We start from the raw sequence: 24,122 nt of genomic DNA on the forward strand, positions 1-24,122 counted from the left end.
CTCTGTTGAATTTATTGGATGTTTACTTTTCATGTAATCAGTTATCGTTTTCCATAAATATTTGAGTTGAATATTAGATTTAATAGTAATACTATTCATTACTTAAATACCAAAGTATGCTTAATATAAGTAAAATCAATGTTATTTTAAGCAAAGAGCAATTAGCTAATAAATAATGAGTTTATTAAAATCAGTATTTTAGTAATTTTCAATTATTAAGAACATTTAAAATTTATATACCATGGACTGTTAAGAATTATGTTGATCTTAGAACTCATACTCATGGATTTTCAGACCCCTTGTTGAGTTTCTTGCTCAATGGTGGTAGCGTTAAAGCTATTTATGATGTTGCTTATTACAGTTACAGCCAAGAGTGCACACGTGCACAGAGAAGGGCTTAAGAGAACACCTAACAACAGCTGTCACGTTGGCTTTATAGGTCTTCTCTTATTTTTTTTTGTATTTATCATAAAAGCAACTTCAAACTAGAAATAAGGCATTTTAAATCAGAGTATGTTCAAGCCATAGAGTAAGGCTCGGAGCTCAGACATCTGGCAGAGATGAACTCACCGTGGTGCTTGCGTTTGGGCAAGCCCGCCCTTCCCTGGTGCCTTCCAGAGACAGCTGACGGCTCTGCCCCTCTCACTCTTCTCCACTCAGCCCTGGCCGTGTGCATCAGTGCCCCTAGTCACCTCACAGCACCGTGGCTTTACCTGTAAGCGTTAATGGGGACTTTTTTAATACAGTGATACCAAAACGTAGAGCTTGAAGGTAAAGGGGATGAGGCAGAGTGAAATTTAGGTACTTCTGACAGTGTTAGTCTTTCCTTTTACACTACTTCAGTTTTTTCCCATTTCCTTTCCCATTCCCCTCAAGCCTCAGTCTCCCGAATGGCTGGAGTGTTGGATAGTATATTTAAAGTTGGAGAATTGGAAAGAGCAGCATGCCGAGTCTTTATTTATACTTGAAATTGAATAAAGCTAACAGAGTACTCTAACTCAAAACTCATCATTACATGCTTGCCTGGAATTTTGCAAAGACGTATGTGACTGTCTTACACACCAAATGATAAATATGTTTGTATTTTCAGGGAAATTTTGGTGAAGTATTTAAGGGTGTATTAAAGGATAAAACTGCTGTTGCTGTTAAAACGTGTAAAGAAGATCTTCCTCAGGAACTGAAAATAAAATTCTTACAAGAAGCCAAGTGAGTTCTTTAAAATAATGTTAATATGTACTCCTTAAAAGTGATTCATTAAAATGTAGGTTTGAAGATATCTTAAATTATGATTTGATGAATTAGAAGTAGGTACTTTCAGAGTCTTCAAAAGTAGACACTTCAAAAGTAGGCAGTCTGAAAACAGAAAGATTCTCTTTTGAAGTAAGACTCTAGGTCAATTAGCAGTTACAGTCAAAAGAGCTAGATGCTAAGAACAGTGAATATTCTTCAAGTCATTAAAAAAACATTGTAGTATTTCTTGCTTCTATCACATGCATATACACATATGTGTATATGTAGTGTTGTGATTGATCTTATAATAAAAATAGTCTGTATTCTCCAAATAAAATACTTACTGTAAATATACCTTGAGAATTTAATGATATTTTCCTTACTCTCCTTAGATGTTACAGCTTGATTGTTTGTTCCCAGCTGTCAGTGTTCTTTTCTGAGAATCTCAGATTTCCTCTTCGGCTCAGTGTCTGACATTGTTCCAAAATTTGCATTGTTTCTTTTCTAATTGATCTCCTAGAATCATTGTCTTCCCTTTTTATGTTTTAGCTAAAATTTAATGTTGCAACTTCCCAGCTCTATATTGCAAGTAGTTAAAACTGTTAGTGGTAAAATCTAGTATATACAACAAAACACAAAACACATGGAAAGGGGCTTTGGACAGAGAATGGACATATGAATGGGAGCTGTACAGATTAGTGGTTGGATGGTTGGGAGGGAGAGAAGAAGGGTGTATAGATCATAGATTGGTGTAAAGGGAAGGAGGAAAAGAGGTGTGTGTGAGGGCCTGTTACCTGCTACATGGCATTGTATATAAAAGCAAAGCTTTCCTAAAGTGTGTGTGTGTGGGCGGGGAGGGTGGGGGACGTGTTACCTCTTTCACGGCATTGTATATGAAAACAAAGCTCCGTAAAGTGCCCTGGAATAACAGAGGACATGCAATGAGGGAACTAAATCCTGTGGAGTGGAGCATCTTGATGTCATTTCTCCATGTAAACAATAGATATTTATAGCAATGTATTAAGCTAGTTGGGTACATTTATTAAATATCTATGGAATAAAATTGCAAGCATTTTTCATATATATCACCAGCAATTCAGAAAAAATACTCTATAATGAATTTAAAAGCATCCTATTGGAACTGAAATTCATGGGCTCATCATTTTAGTTATTCATAGATATCTTAAAGTATCTTGCTTTCTAATTTGTGAATGTTTATTGAAAAATAGAGTTTAATTTCTTCTTCTAATGTGAAACTATGAAATTTTCTGTTAAAAATTACGGTTATATCCTTGCAAGCTCTCAAGCATCTTTTAATTAGAAGATAGATCTATATATTTCAATATTTAATGTTATTTGGGTTCATCCTGGCTGTTTTGTAGAATTTCTTTATTAAGCAGTTTTCAACCTAAGAAATGACATTTTGGATTAAAGTCAATCATTCTAGAACTCCCTTTCTAATTAATCATAGAAACTGCAAACTCTGTTATTAATAGTATTTTTTTTTATCTCTAGAATTCTTCCTAGTCTGTCTTCATTTGTTAATAAACATTGAACATTTTAAATTTATGACATTTTTCTTAGAGCTATCTCTGCTTTAGTTGTACATGTATAGCACATATATAAACTATTTCATCTTTCTCCAAATGAAGTTATTTTTTTCATTCTCCTAGGAAGGAACCTGTGTTTTTTCAAATATGAGTGAGTTTATAACTGTGTCAACAGGATAATATGGAATATCATTTGATAACAGGAATCATCAGGGCAGACAGACCTGTGAGGGCATCTAATCTATTTTTAACTCATGCTTGGAGTCCTGTAGATGAGTCTTTGCTACTTTTATAGCCCTCTGAAATTCTGCCTTTATCCAAACCAAAAGTTCCTTGCTTTGACTTAAATCTAATATTACTTATTGTTTAAACTTTCTGCCAGGCTTCTCAAAACTTTTGAGTTTATACTATTTGAAATTGACCATGATTGTCAAGTAGGTATTATGAAATCTAAATATGAAGTGATTACTCTATAGCATTTACCAATATGAATTGTTCTTAAATTTGTCTGTTTTAAATGAATTGTGTACATAAAACAAAACTAAACAAAAAGATGCTGCCCTAACAGCTATACAGTTTTTGGTCCACTAATACTCTTCAGCTTTTGTGAGGGCATCGAAAAGCAGATGCTTTGAAAAGAGTTCCACATATTTTGGACTAAGTTATTCAGATTTAGCATGGTTGTTAGTTATTCAGAGTGGATACTAATTTTTAAATGAATATTTAATTAAAAGCTGACTCATCTATTTTTCCAAGATTTATCAAAACTTATATGCATCCCATTTATCATAATTTGTGTTCGTACTTACGTTTTAAAAATTGTGTATTCTACTTGTGCACACTACACATGATCATAAATTAACGCTTACTACTTAAATGGTGACTGTTCTTATATTTCTCTCATCCAGAATTCTCAAGCAGTATGATCACCCCAATATTGTCAAACTTATAGGAGTCTGCACACAGAGACAGCCTATCTACATCATTATGGAACTGGTTCCAGGTAATACCGTTTTAGCAGTTTCCTCGATGGCATTTTAATGTCTTTCTATTGCTTTTATATATTGTCTCTTTGATTTCTCCTTGTGAAGTTTCCAGTGACTTCTTTAACATTTTCCTCATGATGAAGAGCTTGTACATGTACTCATTGTTCTTATAGTCTCTAATACTTGCTGTTTTCTAGAAAATGTCAACCAACCTTTTTAAAAGGAAATATATTATTACATTGCAGTTACACATGGAATTTAGTTATATATAATGTTTCTGTGAGAAAAACTATTTAGAAAAGTTGTCCACTTAGTTCGACTTTATAGTAATGATAGTATTAAGAATTTAGTTCATTTATGTCATTTTACAAGTACCTTACCACACCTCCTCTTGTTAAGTTGTACATAATAATACCATAATGCTTTGGGTCACAGATGCTTTGAACTTCTTTAATATGTGGACAAAAAAAAGATAATCTCTCTTGGAATTTATCCTTGTATTTTTTTCTTTTAAAACTGCCAGGTATTTTGGTTAACTACTTTTGCCAACAAACAAGGATAACATCAAACTGATAGCGTATATCTTTATTTTTATTATATTGATGCGTCTTTCTGTTGCAGAAAATGTAATCAGAGGCAAATATGATCTTTATAAGATTTACAAATATAATATTTAATAACTGATAAGCATTTGCTTTGTTACCTTAACTGTTTACTCATTTTAAAAGAAGAAACTTAAAGGAATATGAAAAATATTTCTAACTTTGAATATACATCACATAAACCTGGTATTGCTGATTGCCCACTGAAAACTTTTCACATAATCCTTTCATAATTTAAGGACAGTTGGTCCAATTTTACCATGTTGGTTTGATTGCTATTGGAATATTTCTTTATCACCATGTAACTGCAAAATTCCTAGATTATAATCATTTTTGTTCTCAAGATGGCAATATATATTTGCATGATTTACACTACTTGTGATTAAATCTCAAAGTAGCTTTCATACAGTTATGAAAAATAGACTATAGTCTAAAATTTTAAAAGCAGTTGAGTAGCCTCTGATTTTACCTAAAATAGTATGTTTAGGTATTATGAATACATAAAACATTTACATAATCCAGATGATGCCCCCAGATAATAAGGGATGTCACTGAAAAAGTTAGATTTGAGGGGTGGGGCAGACTTGATGAGGAAAAGTAATTTGGTATTACTGTAACTGACTAAAGGAGCATGATAACAAATTCCTGATGGAGGTCCAAATTGAATAAAACAAAAGATAGCTTTGGAAGAGAGCCAGGGAAGTGTTTATCTAAACATTAAATAGTAACCTTTATTGATATTTTTTTAATGATTAAGAATAATAAATTTCATTAGAAAATTCAAACTGTAATGAAGGCGGAAAATTAAAAATAAAGACCTCCTACTCAACAATCTAATCTTAATCCAAAGCGAATTATTTAGTTTTTTGTGGTTCCCCCCCAGGAAAATATTTAATATAGAATACCATGATTTTATGCAAATCTTTTAATTATTTAAAATCATAAAACTTTCTTTTTTCTCTAATATAACATGGTTTCATTGTTTCCTATTCATCCATATAGTTCTACCTTTTCTTTATAATGGCTGCAGAATATTCCATTATTTGGTTTTATATAATTTAATTTGGCCTTCTATTTATGGACACTTTGGTTGTTTCCAATTTTATTCCTTTTTTTTTTTCTTTTTTAAACAATGTTCAACAGGGGTCTGAGTTTATGTGCATTTTGATTTATGGAAAGTGTATTTGCTTTCTGCTTACGCACAACAAATGATCATAACTTAGCAGCTTTACATAACATCCATTTATCACCTCGCAGTTGTGTAGGTTAGAAGTCCAGGCAGGCTTGACTGAGTTCTCTGCTCAGGGTCTCACAAAGCCAAAAATCAGTATATCTGAGTTCTTGTCTGGAGGCACTGGGGAAGAATCACTACCAGACTCCTCCTGGGTGGTGGCAGAATCTCATCTCTTGCAGGTGAGAAGTGGCCCGAGGTTCTCTTTCTTTTCTTGCTGTGAGCCAAGGGCATCTCCCAGCTCTTCACAGGTTTCCACACTCTTTGATCTTCAGACCTGGTGTGTCACATCTTTCAGATGCTCTGAATTTCTCTAACTTGCTCTTATGTTTTTTGTTTCATTCTATTTTGTTTTTCAAAAAAGCTGAGAGAATACGCTGCTGTTTTGAAAGGTTCTGTGATTAGAACAGGCTCACCTGGCCAAGCTGCCTGCCTTTAGGGCAGCTGTGCTGCAAGACAAAATATAATCATGGGAGTGGCCTCTAACTATGTTCACACATCTAAACATGTTCCAGGGATTAGGGCGGGACATGACTGGGATGCCATCTTCACATTCTGCCTACCACAGTAGACTTAGCTAAATTTTCTTGAAGGTTCATTGCCATGTGGGATGTGAAACCACACTGAACTTTTCATACTCTGTCACATTAATTCAGTTGGTTGATCTTGTAAGATGAATGCATGATTTTTGTAGCATCATGCTTTGTCATTTCTCATTTGGAAAATATCAAGTGACCGAACAGTGACATAATTCATTATGCACTATCAAAAGATCACATTCATTAATGCCATCCCTAATCTCACTGGAAAAATAATAGGAAGTGTCAATCTCTTGACAGCAAGTATGTGTTTTCCAAAATTTCAGTTTGCATTGGAAAACTGGAATGTTGTCCCTGGCAGCAAAAACTGTCCGTTTTTTTGCCTTGAAGTCTCGGACTTCACTCAGTCTTGAGAGAATGTCAAATGTCTAATATTTAATAGCCATAATTTTTCAATCTTTTTGAAAACATTTATTGACATGTAATTGCATATACTATATATATGTATATATAAAATACTGACATATGTATACACTTGTGAAACAGTTACCACAAACAAAGTAATGAAAACACCTCTCATCCTCAGATTTTTCTCATGCCTTTTTAGTCCCTTCCTCCTCCCGCTCTCACCTCCTGTCCCAGTCCAGCACTGATCTGCTTTTTGTGACTGTATGTTAGTTGGCACTTCTTAAAATTTAGTATAAATGGAACCATACAGTCTGTACTTCTCTTTTCTTGTTTGGGTCTAGTTTGTTTCATTCAGCATAATTTTGAGATCTGTCCATGTTGTAATGGTTTTCACAAGTTCACCTTTTTATTGCTGAGTAGAGCTGCATTATATGAATATGTCACATTTGTTATCAATTATTGACAGACTTTTGGATTGTTTCCTGTTTAGGGCTACTGCAAAGTAAGCTACTATGAACACTTATGTACAAGTCTTTGTACTGACATGCGCCTTCATTTTTCTGCTGAAAATCTACCTAGGAATGGAATAAGTGAATTAGATAGAGTGTACAAGTTTAAAATTTTAAGAAGTTGTTAAATGGCTTTCTAAAGTCATTATACTAGTTGACATTCCTAACTGCAGTTTCTCTACACTTTCATCAACACTTTGTACGTTCAATTTTAGACATTATAATTTTATGTTGAAGTGCCTTACTGTGTTTTTAATTTGCTTTCCCAACTGACGAATGATATGAGCATCTTGTCATGTGCTAATTTGCCATTCATAATCTTCTTTGAAGTATCTATTTAAATAATTTGCCCACTTTTTAAAAAAATGTGTTGTTGTAACAGGGGCCTCCCGGGTGGTGCCAGTGGTAAAGAACCTGTCTGCCATTGCAGGAGCTGCAGGTTCAGTCCCTGGGTGGGGATGATCCCCGGAGGAGGGCGTGGCAACCTACTCCAGTATTCCTGCCTGGAGAATCCCCAAGGACGGAGGAGCCTGGCGAGCTATAGTCTGTGGGGTCACAAAAGAGTGGGCCACAGCTTAGCGACTAAACAGTGACAGCAGAGAGTCAGACACGAGTGGGCAGGTTTAGCCCACGGACGCGATCAGCACACAAGCACATTGCCGTTGAGTCTTGGTCCTTTATATCTTCTGGATACAAGTCCTTTGTCAGATGTATAATTATCAAATATTTCCTTTCAGTCTGACTTGTCTCTTCATTCTCTTAACAGTGTCTTTTAAAAAGCAGATTTTTTTTTAATTGCAAAGTTTAAATTATTTTTTTTTTAACAGGTCATGTTTTTAATGGTAAATCTAAGAAATCTTTGAATCCCAGATTACAAACTTTTTCTCCTGTTTACTTATACGGTTTTAATAGTTTTAGAACTTAGAACGTATAGTTCAGTCTATGGTTTGTTTCATATAGTCGTGAGGAATGGTTTGAAGTTCGTATTTTTGGCATGTAGATATCCAGTTGTCCCAGCATCATGATTCTTCTTTCTCTCCTGATTTTTTACCTTCCTTTTAAAACATATTTATGTGGAATTGTATTTCTGGATTCTGGGCTTCCCTGGTGGCTCAGATGGTGAAGAAGCGGCCTGCAGTGCAGGAAGCACGGGCTCAGTCCCTGGGCAGGAAGACCCCTGGAGGAGGGCATGGCAGCCCACTCCAGTATTCTTGCCTGCAGAATTCCGTGGACAGAGGAGCTGGGTGGGCTACAGTCCCTGGGATCCCAAAGAGTCAGACACAGGACTGAGCGACTAACATGCACGCATATTTCTGGACTCTAATTTCTGTCAGTCCTTCTGTTTGTTGTAATGCCAATACCACAGGTGATGTTAGTTGTCTAGCTTTGTTCTTTTTTAGAATTGCTTTGGCTGTTGAGGTCCTTTGCATTTCACTATCAATTTTATGGCTAGTTTTTCAGTTTCTATATAAAGGGTTGCTAAGATTTAGTTTAGGGTTAAATTGAATCTATAGATCAGTTTGGGGTGAATAGGCTTCTTAACAATATTGAGTCTTCTGACTCCTCTACATGGTATATCTTTCTAGTAAGATAGATCTTTAATTTCCCCCTGAAAGGTTCTATAGAGTTTAATTATATAGGACTTTCCATCTTTTGTCAGACTTCTGAGTATTTGGTTTTCTGAGATGCTATTGTAAGTGATTTTTTAAAAAATAAATAAATCCACTATGGAAGTCATAATATATATGTGAATAACACTGTCAGTTTGATGTATTGACCTTTATAGGACACTCTACACAACATCACCAAGATATACATTCTTTTCAACTAGATAGAGAATGTTTACCAAGATAGACCATATCCTGGGCCATGAAACAAAACTCAATAAATTTATATGAATTTAAGTTCTGTTGGCTTCCCAGGTGGTGCTAGTGTTACCCACCTGCCAGTGTAGGAGACATAAGAGATGCAGATTTGATGCCTGGGCTGGGAAGATCCCTTGAAGAAGGGAAGGGCAACCCACTCCAGTATTGCCTGGAGAGAATCCCATGGACAGAGGAATCTGGTGAGCCACAGTCCCTGGGGGTGCAAAGAGTCGGACACCACTGAGCAACTAACACACATGCACACACACACAAGTTCTATGAACACAACAGAAATAAAGTAGAACTCAAGGACAGAACAATTTCTGAAAATTGTCTAAATATCTGGAAAGTAAGCAATGCATAGCTGAGTGACCAGTGAGTCAGAGGGGAGCTTAGAAAGTACTTTGAACTAAGCGAGAAAAAAAATCTCAATATTTATATGATTTATATGATGCCTATTAAACAGTGCTTAGGGATGTAAATCTAGCACTAAATACATGTATTAGAAAAGAAGGAAGAACTCAAAATTATGATCTTGACTTCTACCTTACACTCAAATTAACTCAAAATGTTTATATAAAAGAAAGGAAAAAATACAACAGGAAAAGGAATCAGTAGAATCCCTTGAGATTAATAAAATTAATAAAACCTCTACATAAACTCTTCAGAAAAAAGACACAAATTATCAATATCAAGAATGAGAAAGGTGACCTCATTACAGGTTCTACATAATTAAAAAGATATCCATAATATTTTCTTAATCACTGTATAAAGAAATTCAACAGCTTAGATGAAATGGAAAAATTTTCTGAGAGACAAAAACTGCCAAATCTTATTCAACCTTCATAACCCCATATCTTTTATAGAATTGGTCACTAAGAAACCATCCTTCTAAGAAAACTCCAGGCCTATATCACGTCACTGGTGAATTATACCAAAGTTGTAAGACAAAGCACCAGCTCTACACGAATTCTTAGAAATGAAAAGGAGAGACTACTTCTCAACTCATTGAGGTCATTGCTACCTGATTCTATAACTAGACAAAAATATTACAGGAAAAGAAAACCACAGATATATGTCATTATTACATATTTTATATTCTGAGCACAATTTTAATGAAGCAAATTAAGCCATAGACAAATACATCATGATCAAGTAGAGTTTATCCTAGGACTAGCAGCTGATTTAACCTTCAAATAGCAATCAGTATAATTCAGATTAATATCATTTAAAATTATACAATCAGTAAATGAAGAAAAATCACTTGAGAAAATCCATCGTTCATTCCTGATAAGAATTGTCTGAAAACGAGGAATAAAAGAGACTGTCTTCACCATGAGTGACTTCTGAGAAAGTCCTACAGATAACATTGTCCTTAATGGCAAATGTCTGAATACTTTGCTCATTTATATCAGAAATAAGACAGATTTGCCTACATTTACCACTTAAACATTGTATTCTCAGTGTTCTAGCTTCCAGGACAATACAGCAAAAAATAAAGCAAGAAAAAGTAAAAATCATCTTTTAATATGTTTATGGTATTTTTCACCTCTGCCACAATATTTCTTTGTCATTGTTTGAAATTAAAATGCTGCCTACTATGCTAATATAAAAGACATTATAGAATTCTATGGTAAAACCACTGCTGCTACTGCTAAGTCACTTCAGTCATGTCCGACTCTGTGACCCCATAGACAGCAGCCCACCAGGCTTCTCCGTCCATGGTATTCTCCAGGCAGGAACACTGGAGTGGGTTGCCATTTCCTTCTCCAATGCATGAAAGTGAAAGTGAAGTCGCTCAGTCGTGTCCAACTCTTAGCGACCCATGGACTGCAGCCTACCAGGCTCCTCCATCCATGGGATTTTCCAGGGAACAGTACTGGAGTGGGGTGCTATTGCCTTCTCCCACTACAGCACTTAAAAATAAATTATTTTTTTTTGTTTTAAACATTTTAAAAGTAATATAAATCATCTTAGTGGTTTTTCTCTTTAGACACTGCTTTGAAATCTCTTGTGTTGAGCCAGTTATAATCTAACATTATAATGTCATGAAACTTGGGCCAGAATAGCAAGTTCAAAACAATAAGCTCATAATTTTGACATTTTCAGGCTTCAAGTTAAGGCTTGGTAAGGAACTTCGCATTGTCTCTATAGATTTTGTTTAAGTCTTAGGCATCTTTTCCTTTCTCATCAGTGAACACGTTTACATACAGAATATAAAGGCAAATACCATAAAATTCCTTGTAAAAAATATTTCCACTATAAGATGAAAAGCTGATAAATACATGGTTATAAAAAGCTTAGGAAAGATTTGTCCCAGGTATGCAAGCTAGTTTCAACATTTGAGAATTCATTAAAGTAATTCATCACAGTAGGCTAGAAGAAAAATCCAGTGATCATATATATATATATAGATGCAGACAAAGCTTTTAACAAAATTTAACACTCATTTATGATAAAGATTTTTAAAAGTCAGTAAACTTAAGAATCTTGGTCAGTTTTTTTTTTTTTTTTTTTTAATCTATAAAAACCCTAACTATACTTAGGGTTACATTATACTTAATGGTGACAGACTTGAAGCTCTCCTACTAAGATCAGAAAGCCATGCATGGATGCCTCTCTGACCATTCCTTTCCAACATCTTACTCAAACTCCTGGCTAATGTAAGACAAAAGGACTCAACGGGCTCTGTATCAACCTAGAGGGAAGGGATGGGGAGGGGAGATGGGAGGGGGGTTCAAAAGGGAGGGGATATATGTGTACCTATGGCTGATTCATGCTGAGGTTTGACAGAAAACAGCAAACTTCTGTAAAACAGTTATCCTTCAGTAAAAGAAAAAAAGACAAAAGGAAACAAAAGTTATACTGATGGGGAGGGAAGAAATAAAACTTTGTTTGCAGAAGACAGTTTGGTGGTTTCTTATAAAAGTAAACATACTTTTACCATGCAGTCCCTCAGTCACATTCTTTAGAATTTACATAAAGGAGTTTAAAACTTATATCCACACAAAAACCTGCACAAAGATGTTTATAGTAGTTTCATTCATAATGCCAAATCTTGGAAGCAGCCAAGATGCTCTGCACTAGCTAAGTGGGTAACCTAGGGTACATCCAAACAATGGAATATAAATCAGAGCATGAAAGAAATAGCAAGCCATGAAAATTCCTAGAGGGAACTTACATTACTACATAAAGGAAGCCAGTCTGAAAAGGCTATATACTTTATGATTCCAACTCTGTGGTATTTTGGGAAAGGGAAAACTATGGAGAGTGTTTAAACAAATTTCAGCTGAGGATTGCAGAAGAGAGAGGTATGAACAGGCATAGCACTGAGGATTTTTGTAGGCTATTTAAGCTACCACGTATGACATAATAGTAGATACATGTCATTTTCTATTTCTCCAAACAGAAAGAACGTACATTACCAAGAATGAATCCTGATGTAAACTATGGACCTTGGGTGATAATGATGTCAGTATGGGTTCATCAGTTGTAACAAATTATAGCAAGGGATTTGATATAGAATCTATAACATATTCTAGCAAGGGATTTGATAATACAGGAGGCGCTGTCTTGTTCAGTTCAGTCACTCAGTCAGTCCAACTCTTTGTGACCCCACAGAATGCAGCGCACCCAGGCCTCCCTGTCCATCACCAACTCACGGAACTTACTCAAACTCACGTCCATTGAGTTGGTGATGTCATCCAACCATCTCATCCTCTGTCGTCCCCTTCTCCTCCTGCCTTCAATCTTTCCCAGCATCAGGGTCTTTTCAAATGAGTCAGTTCCTCACATCAGGGGGCCCAAGTATTGGAGTTTGAGCTTCAACATCAGTCCTTCCAGTGAATATCCAGGACTGATTTCCTTTAGGAGGGACTGGTTGGATCCCCTTGTAGCCCAAGGGACTCTCAAGAGTCTTCTCCAACACCACAGTTCAAAAGTATCAATTCTTTGGTGCTCAGCTTTCTTTATGGTCCAACTCTCACATCCATACATGACCACTGGAAAAACCAAAGCTTTGACTAGATGGATCTTTCTTGGCAAATTAATGTCTCTGCTTTTTAATATGCTGTCTCGGTTGGTCATAGCTTTTCTTCCAAAAAGTAAGCGTCTTTTAATTTCATGGCTGTAATCACCATCTGCAATGATTTTGAAGCCCCCAAAAATAAAGCCTGTCACTGTTTCCACAGTTTCCTTATCTATTTTCCATGAAGTGATGGGACCAGATGCCATGATCTTAGTTTTCTGAATGTTGAGCTTTAAGCCAACTTTTTCACTCTCCTCTTTCACTTTCATTAAGAGGCTCTTTAGTTCTTCTTTGCTTACTGCCAGAAAGGTTGTGTTATCTGCATATCTGAGGTTACTGATATTTGTCCCAGCAATCTTGATTCCAGCTTGTGCTTCCTCCAGCCCAGCATTTCTCATGATGTGCTCTACATATAAGTTAAATAAGTAGGGTGACAGTATACAGCCTTGACGTACTCCTTTTCCAGAAACATTTGCTGAAATTAAGTGACTTTGCTTAGTCACTCAGTTGTGTCCAACTCTTTGCAACCCCACAAACTGTAGCCCACCAGGTTCCTCTGTCTGTGGGATTCTCCAGGCAAGAACACTGGAGTGGGTTGTCATTTCCTCCTCCAGGGTATCTTCCCAACGCAAGGATTAAACCGGCGTCTCCTGGCTGCATCTGCTGCACTGGTAGGCAGATTCTTGACCACTTGTGCCACCTGGGAAGCCCTTATATGCATATATATATATATATATATATACATAATTTATATTTATATATATAATCTTGAGACATTACTACATGGTTCAGGGCTCCCTGGTGGCTCAAACGGCGAAGACTCCGACTGCAATGTGGGAGACCTGGGATTGATCCCTGGGTTGGGTAGATCCCCTAGAAAAGCCCATGGCAACCCATGGGCAGGGGAGCCTGGGGGACTACAGTCTGTGGAGTTGCAGAGAGTCGGACACGACCGAGCAACTCACGCTGCCTCTATATGGTCTTAGAATGGTTGTGTTAGTTGCTCAGTCGTATCCGACTCTTTGTGACTCCGTGGACTGTAGCCCACCAGGCTCCTCTGTCCATGGGATTTTCCTGGCAAGAATATTGGAGTGAGTTGCTTAACCATTATAACTACTCTGTGTATTCTCATCATCATGTTCTAATTTTTATTGTTATTATTTTATAATTGGCCAATAAAATAAAGTGACCAATTAAAACGACTCCTATAATCTGGCAGAACTTTAACCCAACCTTGGAACTTGCCCTGCCCTGCCCTCTAACCCTAACCCTAGATTTCTTCAGCCAAGTGTGACATGACAGCAAATTGGGAAACATAACGTTTGTGTTTAATTCTCCCCTTTCCACCACCGTGACTTTCCACCCCAACCGAAGTGTGTATGTTTTTAGTATTTACCTTCATGGGTCTTTCTTTTCTTATATCTAAAACTAAAGTTGCTGGGTTAAATGGCTTCTAAATTTTAGCTCTGATCTATAATATTTTAATTAAGAAATTTTTTCTTTGAGACTTCTCATAACAATTAGATTATTCAAAATAGTGTCTTTCTGTCCTATCCTTATTTTACAAAAGGCATGATGGGGAAATAACCAACTAGTTTTCATTCTTATTAAAGTAGCATAACAATACACAGTATTTTATATTTACATAATATTTATAGTTGTCAAAGCACTTTAATTAACATCATATCATTTGCTCTACCAGGCAGTATTGTTATCTCCATTTACAAATAAACTAAATGAGGTTCAGAGGGCTTAGAGTGACTTGTCAACCTCAGTAAATAGCAAGTGGGAAAATAGTGCTCTATTTTCTCTCCTTATAAGTGGGTCAAAGTATATAATCCTTTTATGAATTGAAAATATAAATGAAAATTTAAGCAAAATGTCTATGCAAGATACTCTGGGCAAATACATGAATCCCTATTCCATAATTTCTCAACCTTGTGCACAGATAAGTAAATAGCTTATTACAGTAAACAGGAAGATTTTTGTTTGAGTTACTTTTTTCTCTACTGGGAATCAAGCTGTGGAGAGACGATTTAGAGGACTGGTGGGTTAAAAGCAAGATTTAATAACTGCTTAGTGTCTTAGATACAAGCCATTTCAGAAATGTATTATGCAGAGATTTAATATGCTCCTGTTCTCGTCAGATAACTGAGCCCTTTGGAAACATAAATCTGAAATACATTTCAACCAAAGTAATGTTTGAGGAGATTATAAGCATTTGAAAATTCAGGTTTAGAGTGAATACTCCAAGATTATCCTGTCTTCATTTGAATCATCTCTTGAATTACAAACACTATATTTTGCTTGCTTATAAGTTGCTGGATAAATAAAATCAAACAAAAGACAATTCTAAATGATGCTGGGAAATACTGAAAACAAAACAAACTCTAATATGCTAAAAGATGATCTGACTTTATTTTGCAAACAAGTTGTTTTTTTCTTAGTGCCCCAAGTGAAGAAAAGGATGAGAGGACTTTTTTTTTTAATGACAAGTCACAACTTAAAGGAATGTTTGTGGTCTAGGCAGCTGTCATTTCTTTTCACATCTGTAGTTACATTAGGGCTGCTGTAAGATACCTTGATGAATAAGAAACCAAACACCTTAACCTCTAATTACAATGTTAGGTACATATCCCGGGTGGAGGTAATTAATTTTAGCAAGACTAGCGACTGAACTGAACTGAACTGAACATCAGTCTCTAGTCTTATACTAGATCTTGCTAACTTCTCCTTCTTTCGGGGATATTCTGAGTTGAGAAATTCCTGGAACTAATTGAATGTTATATTTTCTGGTCCATTCCTCAGGTCATACAGATCCATGCCCTTTGGTAGTCCTCCGACTTATCTGTATTTTAAAATGATTTATGGCTTGGAGTTTTTAGAGTTACTGAGGGATTTTTACTGAGTTTTATGCATCATCAAAACATCTCACCTCTATAACAAGTTTGAAAAAAAATTGAGCTCATGTAGTTTATATTGTCTAGAGATTCTAGCTTAGAAATTTGGACATTATTATTTACGTTGTTCTCATAAATGTCTTTAAGCCTTTCAGTGGAAATCTATTATCATATTTTTTTCTATTAATTACTCATTTCATTTGTAATTTCTAGGGTAAGTTTGCTAATTTTAGCCAGAAGGTTAACTTCTTCTAAAAAATAATTATTTTTCCTTCCAATTCGTATTGAAGTTTTATAAATATTTTTATGTGATTCTAACAGAATCAGTTTGATACATGACATCACAACTATAGGAGGTTATTATGGTAGTCACTGGAAACAACAGTTCCTTTGATAACAAGTCCCAATATTTTGGCTCTAGATCTTTGTCTGACATTTGTTTCTTTCCCTCATTATAAATATAAAAAGGGTACATTCTGCCAACAAAAAATTAAGGAACATGGCTCCTGGCACACTGTAAGTTCAGTTCAGTTCAGTCGCTCAATCGTGTCCGACTCTTTGCAACCCCGTGGACCGCAGCACGCCAGGCCTCCCTGTCCATCACCATCTCCCAGAGTTTACCCAAACCCATGTCCATTGAGTTGGTGATGCCATCCAACCATCTCATCCTCTGTCGTCCCCTTCTCCTCCTGCCTTCAATCTTTCCCAGCATCAAGGTCTTTTCCAATGAGTCAGCTCTTCACATCAGGTGGCCAAAGTACTGGAGTTTCAGCTTCAGCATCAGTCCTTCCAATGAACACCCAGGACTGATTTCCTTTAGGATGGAGTGGTTGGATCTCCTTGTAGTCCAAGACACTCTCAAGAGTCTTCTCCAGCACCACAGTTCAAAAGCATCAATTCTTCGGCGCTCAGCTTTCTTTATAGTCCAATTCTCACATCCATACATGACCACTGGAAAAACCACAGCCTTGACTAGATGGTCCTTTGTTGACAAAGTAATGTCTCTGCTTTTCAATATGCTGTCTAGGTTGGTCATAACTTTCCTTCCAAGGAGTAAGCGTCTTTTAATTTCATGGCTGCAATCACCATCTGCAGTGATTTTGGAGCCCCCAAAAATAAAGTCAGCCACTGTTTCCACGCAGTATAAAAATAGCCCTCAAAATCTGAACTGGCACCTAACCTTACATAGATTTAACCTATCCCCCATCATACAATCCATTGCCGGTTATATAACAATATCACTTCATAGCAGTAAATTTGAGTTGAAGGAAAAGGACAAACAGTAATTCTCAGATTAATATTTTGTGCTAAAAATGGTAAGATATGTCAACTCAGTGGCTGTCTTTTATGTTGCCAATAAATTACTAACTTTATGGGTTTTATCACTTTGTTGTTTGGAGATGTTTATAGAAAACCATTTTAAAACAGATTTTGTATGATTCTAAATGAGTTATTATAAATTAGCATGTTGTATGTCTCCATTTTGAAGAATGGGTAACTTTTCTATGTTAACCAGTACTATAATGTCTAAACTGAAATATTGGTCTTTATTTTATAATTCAAGTCCTTTGCATTAATGAAAAGCAAAATAAATGCACTTAACTGACATTTTCTATCACAGATAATATTTTTGATATAATGTAAAATATCTCCAAAACAACATTTTAAAAAGATAGCCTCTTTAAATTGTTATTTCTTTCTCAGCCAAATGATGTATTGGGTTGCCCTAATGTTTCATTTGCTGCCTAATATCCCAAAGCAAATGCAGATGGGCTAGTTTAAACTGGCCATTTCTCCAGACACTAAAGACACTAATATATTTTGAAGTTAGTTACTTTATTTAATTTATGCACAACTTAAATGGATAACCTGGTGGTACTCCATACATGTGATATTAGCATTTTTCTGTTTTCTTTTTTTGGGGGGTAGACCGCGCCCTTCTAACAGTGCATATTCTTTCTCAGAGGTTGAGCTAAACGCTGGAAACATTAACCCAGAGGAAAGCTATGAGAAATGAAATCTAACACACAACAGTTGTTACTGCAGCCCCTCCTGAGTGGTTGTAAAGTAGTGTGTAGGGCCTGTGTGTAGGGACTGTGTGTAGGGACTGTGTGTAGGGCCTGTGTGTAGGGGCTGTGTGTAGGGGCTGTGTGTAGGGACTGTGTGTAGGGGCTGTGTGTAGGGACTGTGTGTAGGGGCTGTGTGTAGGGGCTGTCTTCTCTACAGTGAGCAAAGGCTGGTGTGTTCTAACAAATACTAAGTTTCCATGGTGCATTTGAGCCACTGATGCATTGTCTGTATCTGAGCAGCATGACTCACTTTTTTATGTTCTGAGTATCTGAAGGCACTTATAGCTGTCAAGTATCTCCTGCACGGAGGCAAAAAGCTTAGTGAGCAGGACAAAGCATGTTCTGAACCGTATTTTCACGTTTAGATCCTGTTTTGAAAATATCTTTATGATAATTGAAGCTCCATAATGAATTAAAGGAAAACAAGAGTTACGAACATATATGCATTCTTCCACATGTATAAAATACTGATGAGTTTTAGTTTTGTTATTGTTTTTAAATTTTTGTTACTATACATGGAAAAGTCTTAAAAAACTTGCTAAGAAAGTTTAAAGTAATATTATACGTGATAAAATTTTCTTTTTTGCTGAAAGCTTACTGTATTTGTTGCAAATCTTAGAAGTATGAACAGGGCTAGTTAAACTGTAGTGAATTTAGCTGAAATAAAAATTTTTACATATAATGTTTTGGGTTTTGATAAATAGGTTTTCCTCAGTTTTCTACCCAGGTTTATGACTCTGACAAGTGCCTATGAGTTTGGAATTTTCATATTATCAGAATTACAAGGAGAATAGATATTAAAACAATGGGGAACACAGAATATTTCCAAGATTAAAAGACAACTGAAAATCAGTTGAATCAAAGTTCTTTAAAAATACTTATTTTACTTGTGATGGAAGTTGAACAGTTAACATGTGTGAATTTTTCTATTTGTATTGCAGTGCCATAAATGTTCAAGCTATTTTATGTAAAAGCTAAACTTCTCTTGTCAACATCAGCCAAAGATACTGTAATGTTCACTTCTTTTTTTATGTATAAAGTTTACCCCTTTCTAGTTGTAAGTTACTTATATTCCTATTTAGTTGTAAATTACATGTGTATTCAGAAATTACGCACAAACTCTGGACTCTTCCTAAATTTGTGGATGAAATGAAAACTTTATCCATTAATACTTGAGAAGGTATGCCATGCTACTCATATATACCAGTATATTTTAAGTAGAATATTACTTAAAAAGTATTTAAGGCTAGATATTCTGTTAGATTATTCAGTCATTTGCTCAGTTACTGAGTGCCTCCCATGTATGCCACATACAAAAGACTCCACAAAAAACAAAACCTCCAGCTTTCCTGCACCCTGTGTTCTGGAGGGGGAAGAAATGTGTTATATGAGTAAAGCGTATATAGTGTGTTAAATGGTGTATAAAAACAAAACATAGAGGGAAGAGGGATAAAACTGTTGGTACGGGCACAGGTTGAGTGTTTGGCCAGGGAAAGCCTCAACAGGAGTAGAATAAAATGAGTGAAGTGCCTGGTGGAAGTGAGGGAACACGCTGTGTAGACGCCTGGAAGATGAGCCTCCGGGCTTCATGGAGATGCAGAAAGAGCAGGGTGGATGAAGTCGGGGTGAGGGGGTGTCATAGGAGATGAGGTCAGGGGAGGGATGCAGTTCAAGACGTGCAGGGCCTCGTAGATGAGAAGAATGAATTATTTAATCTTAAGGAGCCACCTGGCAGCGATTGCCCTCACCTAGATGTGCTCTGTGCTCTTGCTGTCCTTCCCAGCTTTCAAGGTAAATACCGTAGAGAGAGCTTCGTCTTTACGGCCAGTTCCTTGGGAGACACTGAGTGTCTTTTAGGCTCTCAAGACCCAAGAGTCTGGGTTATGTTGTCTCCAGTGGATATGAATGTGTTATCTTTTTGCCTTTTCCTCTTATTTCCTTCATAAATTTGAGTAAATTTTTGAGGATTTAAATCAATCTTCTACTTGCTAAATGCTGATTTTATGACCAGCCATGTTAATTACTTATGAAAATCTATTATGCATTTAAAAAATTTTTCCATTTCTTCACTAGTCTGCTGGTCATGTTTAATATCTCTCTCTTCATTTAGATACTCTCTTTTCTGTTTTTAGATTTTCAGTTGCTGTATAACATAACTCTTTTTCACAGACACATCTTGAGGGAGTGCACGTTATATTAAGTGTTGCATAGCTTCTTGTCATTTAAAATGTGAAAGTAGTATTAGGAGCTGTCATTATAACCAGGTTTTGTGTGTATGGGACTTCTTGGCTCTTTACTTGGCTTCATTTGTCCTTTTCTGTAAAACTGAAGTTGATTGTCATTGCTGCCTGTTTATGGGCATGAATTTCAATTCCAGAAAGAATATTATTCAGTACCTGATACAGCTGTGCCTCAGACTGAGCACTTAATAAATGCACGTAGAAAATGTAACCTTTGCTAGAAAAAAAAATTTGCCTAAATTCTGTGTCAAACTTGACAAAACAGTATCACATTTGACATTATCTGCATTCAAAATGAAAGGCTTTATATAGCAACCTGGGAGAGATTTAGAAAGTGACTTTATAGCGTCTTTAATAATTTTGTTTCTTACAGGAGTACATGTATTCCATATTTTCTGTTTTTTAAGATATGTTTTTGTCTTTTTTTTTTCTTTCTCTTACATGTTAGTCTGTGGATTAGTGTTCAGATTAGTATTCAGATTAGTATTTTGAAGATCTTTGATAAGACTTTCAAATGAATTTATCTTCTAAGATATTACTTGCTACCAGCAAGTGCTATTCATTATTTCCCATCTTGGCTACTAAAATTAAGGAAAAAATCCTTTCTATGTTTAACATCTGTCATTTGTTGAATAAAATAATAGTCTTGGATATCTATCTTTGCCTTTTTTTAAAACATTTTTTTAAAGTGCTTTTTAAAAATAAAGGATAGGTAATCATATAGTAAAAATTTGTAAGTGTTGAAGAATTGATATTACTTCTAAGAGTCATATTTATATTATTCAGTTCTTTTTAGAGTGGAATTTATAAGCTAATGAGGCTGTAATTTTGAAGGAGTTTTATTATTCTGTCAAAAATATTATAACCAGTCAATTTTGATAATAAATACAGAAATAACTATTTTTTTGAAGCACATATCACCGTGTTCTTAAGTGACTTCAAAACTTAGAAATACACCCCTTTTTAAAAGAGGTGTATTTCTTTCTTTGCATTCTTTTTAAACTTATTGTTGTGAGATTTGGGTTAATTACTTTATTTGATTAATACTTAGCATCAGTTGCATTCCATATACCATATACATTGGTGGAAAATATAACTATGATTTCTTCCGTCATGAAATTCAGTGTAGTGGGAGAGACATATGTTTAAACAGGAATCTCAAATAAATTTATTATTGCAAACTTTACTATTAAGAGTGTTGCTCAGAGAGACAGTCACAGGTAGCACCTAACTTTTAGGAAACATTCCTGGAAGGTGGCTTTTGTGTCTAGATGAAAGATTGAAACTCATCTCCCTTTAGCCAAGGGCTAAAATAAAAGCACAGAGAACTGCTACTGCAGAGCTGTGTGTGGGCGGGGCTTCTGTGTCTGAGGAAGGGGAAGAAGCACGCTGTGACCTGGGCATGTAGCCCGGGAGAGGGGCTAAGGTGAGGTTGGAAAGACAGGAGAGACGAAGTGACGAAGGGTCTCATGGTCAGGGGGATCAGCTTTTATTTCCAACAAAATTATGATTCAGGCATCTGACTTTTAAAAAAAGTTTTGCTTTCAAAGAGTACATAGGAAACGCAATAAGAAACCATTTTTCTGTCCTTGACTCCCCTTTCCCTTTGGAATTCTTACGTGTGGAATCTAGAAAAATAATGCAGATGAATGACACAGACGTAGAGAACAAACATACGGATAGCAAAAGGGGAAGGAGGATGGACTGAATCGGGAGAGTATTTCTCTGCTGTGCATGAAGTAGATGAGTAATGAGAGCCTATTGCACAGCCTGTTGCTCTCCTCAGTGCTCTGTGATGAGCTAAATGGGAAGGAAATCCACACAAGAGGTGTGTGTGTGTGTATCACAGATTCACTTTGCTGCACAGCAGAAACGAATGCAACATCGTAAAGCAACTATAATAAAAGTTAATTTTAAAAAAGAACATGGTACCATTCTTAACACATTCTGAGTGTTTAATAAATAATCACTTCACTGCAGTTGCTCAGTCATGTCTGACTCTGCGACCCCATGGACTGCAACACGCCAGGCCTCCCTGTCCATCACCAACTCCCGGAGTTTACTCAAACTCATGTCCTTTGAGTTGGTGATACCATCCAAGCATCTCGTCTTCTTTCATCCCCTTCTCCTCCCGCCTTCAGTCTTTCCCAGTGTCAGGGTCTTTTTCTAGCAAGTCAGTTCTTCACATCAGGTGGCCAAAGTATTGGAGTTTCAGCCTCAGCATCAGTCCTTCCAATGAATATTCAGGATTGACTTCCTTTAGGATTGACTGGTTTGATCTCCTTGCAGTCCAAGGAGTCTAAGCTAATAAATATTAGTTGCTACTAAAGTAATCTGAGCCGAGGAGCAACATGAAGTGTAGATTAGATTTTCAGTTCAGTGAGCTATCAGATTACTATCAGGCCCCGCTACTCAAAATAAAAATATCCAGCCATAGGAAACCGTCAGTAGTTTTAAAGCATGAGTAGTTATCTATTTTGGCCTAGATTGTTCAATCATAATGTTAATTAAAAATTAATCTGAGGCATGCGTTTCTTTGTCTTCCTACTAGAGTATTCCCTGGCGGCTTAGCAGTAAAGAATCTGCCTGCCGTGCAGGAGACATGGATTCGATCCTTTGGTTAGGAAGATCCCCTGGAGAAGGGAAGGGCGACACGCTCCAGTACTCTTGCCTGGGAAACCCCATGGACGGAGGAGCCTGGCGGGCTACAGTCCCTGAGGTCACACAGAGTAGGACGTGACTGAACGACTGAACCACCACCACCTCCTGGTTGTGATGTGGACGGTCTGGAAACAGGAACAGGATGGGGTGACAACTGAGTTCTAATTTAATAGAAAAGAGCGCTCTCAATGTGTAGGTCAGTAAGTTCTCTCTTGATTTTTAACACATAAAACCTTTCGATTTTTGGAAAACATGCAAACAGAATTTCAAATAGCAGTAGACCAAACATTTTGTCTAAAGTCACCCATAAATAAAGGAGGAAATATGAATTCTGAGATAAAATATGAAGCATTTGTCATAGGAAAGAGTTTTAAGTGCAGTTCAAGCAGAGTCACAGTTCACAAACTCAGAAATTCATAACAAGAGATAGACTAATCTGGGTTGGAAGACTAGTGGAGACGCAGGAGGTGGCTTGGAGGACAAGTAACCTTTGGAGAGCTCAAAACCTGTCAGAGGTGGGGAGCAGTGAACAGAATAACAGTTTCTCAGACGTGCTGGATGTATAGAAGACCAGAGTATATAAGACAAGGTTAGATGATAAGACAATTTGGCTGAGCTGTCTGCACCCCCTGAGTGTACTGAAGATAGATTTATGAAGAGTGTAATTTTAATAGTTGAGGTGGGACATGATTAAGCTATGAAGAGTAGTTTTTTTAAGTCCAAGTTAGGATATGTTCTGGCAGTATCCCAGGGAAAATGACAAGGTTTTTGCCAAAAGGAAAGATGATATTGATGTCAAGGATCTTTCAAAATGTTCTTGGATTTCCAAAGCAGTGTTGAGGTATGCGTGATATCCATCTCATAAAGATAAGCCATATGGGTTTTTCTATTTGAATAACAATCTAGGTTGCTAAGGAAATAAAAAGTTTTTACTGTGATGAATTAAATATTTGACCTATTTTACTTCATTTTTTAGGCAACTAAAATTTTCATTGTTGAATTAACATTGAAGTTATTTTATATAATCCATAGGCAGGTATAAACTATTGAACAAGTCCAAGAACATGCTTCCAAAACTTTTTACAGTAAAGTTGACAATAAATATTAATAAACCTTGGGGTTTGTGTGCTCTCCTGTTGAATGTCAATTGCGCTCATTGACAAACTATTTTTCAGACCTATTACATGATAGATTAAATGAAATGCTGTGCCTGCGTGCTCAGTCGTGTCTGACTCTGTGCGACCCCATGGACTGTAGCCTTCCAGGCTCCTCTATCCATGGAATTTTCCAGGCATTAGTACTGGA

At 36.3% G+C, this 24,122-nt stretch overlaps 1 protein-coding gene across 15 annotated transcripts in view; it reads left to right on the forward strand.

Annotated features, from left to right (window-relative positions):
* The window catches only part of FER (FER tyrosine kinase), a 464,961-nt gene that overhangs the window by 318,672 nt on the left and 122,167 nt on the right, over window positions 1-24,122 (forward strand). For 12 of the 15 annotated variants that reach the window (XM_055565828.1, XM_055565860.1, XM_055565866.1 and 9 more), the window contains 2 exons: window positions 1,091-1,206; window positions 3,689-3,783. In XM_055565828.1, the coding sequence (XP_055421803.1) occupies window positions 1,091-1,206; window positions 3,689-3,783 (211 nt within the window). Of the gene's footprint in view, window positions 1-1,090; window positions 1,207-3,688; window positions 3,784-7,437; window positions 8,811-9,786; window positions 10,424-24,122 lie in introns of those variants that run through there. The other 3 variants (XM_055565856.1, XM_055565865.1, XM_055565862.1) reach the window with 3 other exon arrangements.

The sequence above is a fragment of the Bubalus kerabau genome, chromosome 1 (genome assembly GCF_029407905.1).
Source record: "Bubalus kerabau isolate K-KA32 ecotype Philippines breed swamp buffalo chromosome 1, PCC_UOA_SB_1v2, whole genome shotgun sequence".
In the NCBI taxonomy this organism is placed as follows: domain Eukaryota; kingdom Metazoa; phylum Chordata; class Mammalia; order Artiodactyla; family Bovidae; genus Bubalus; species Bubalus kerabau.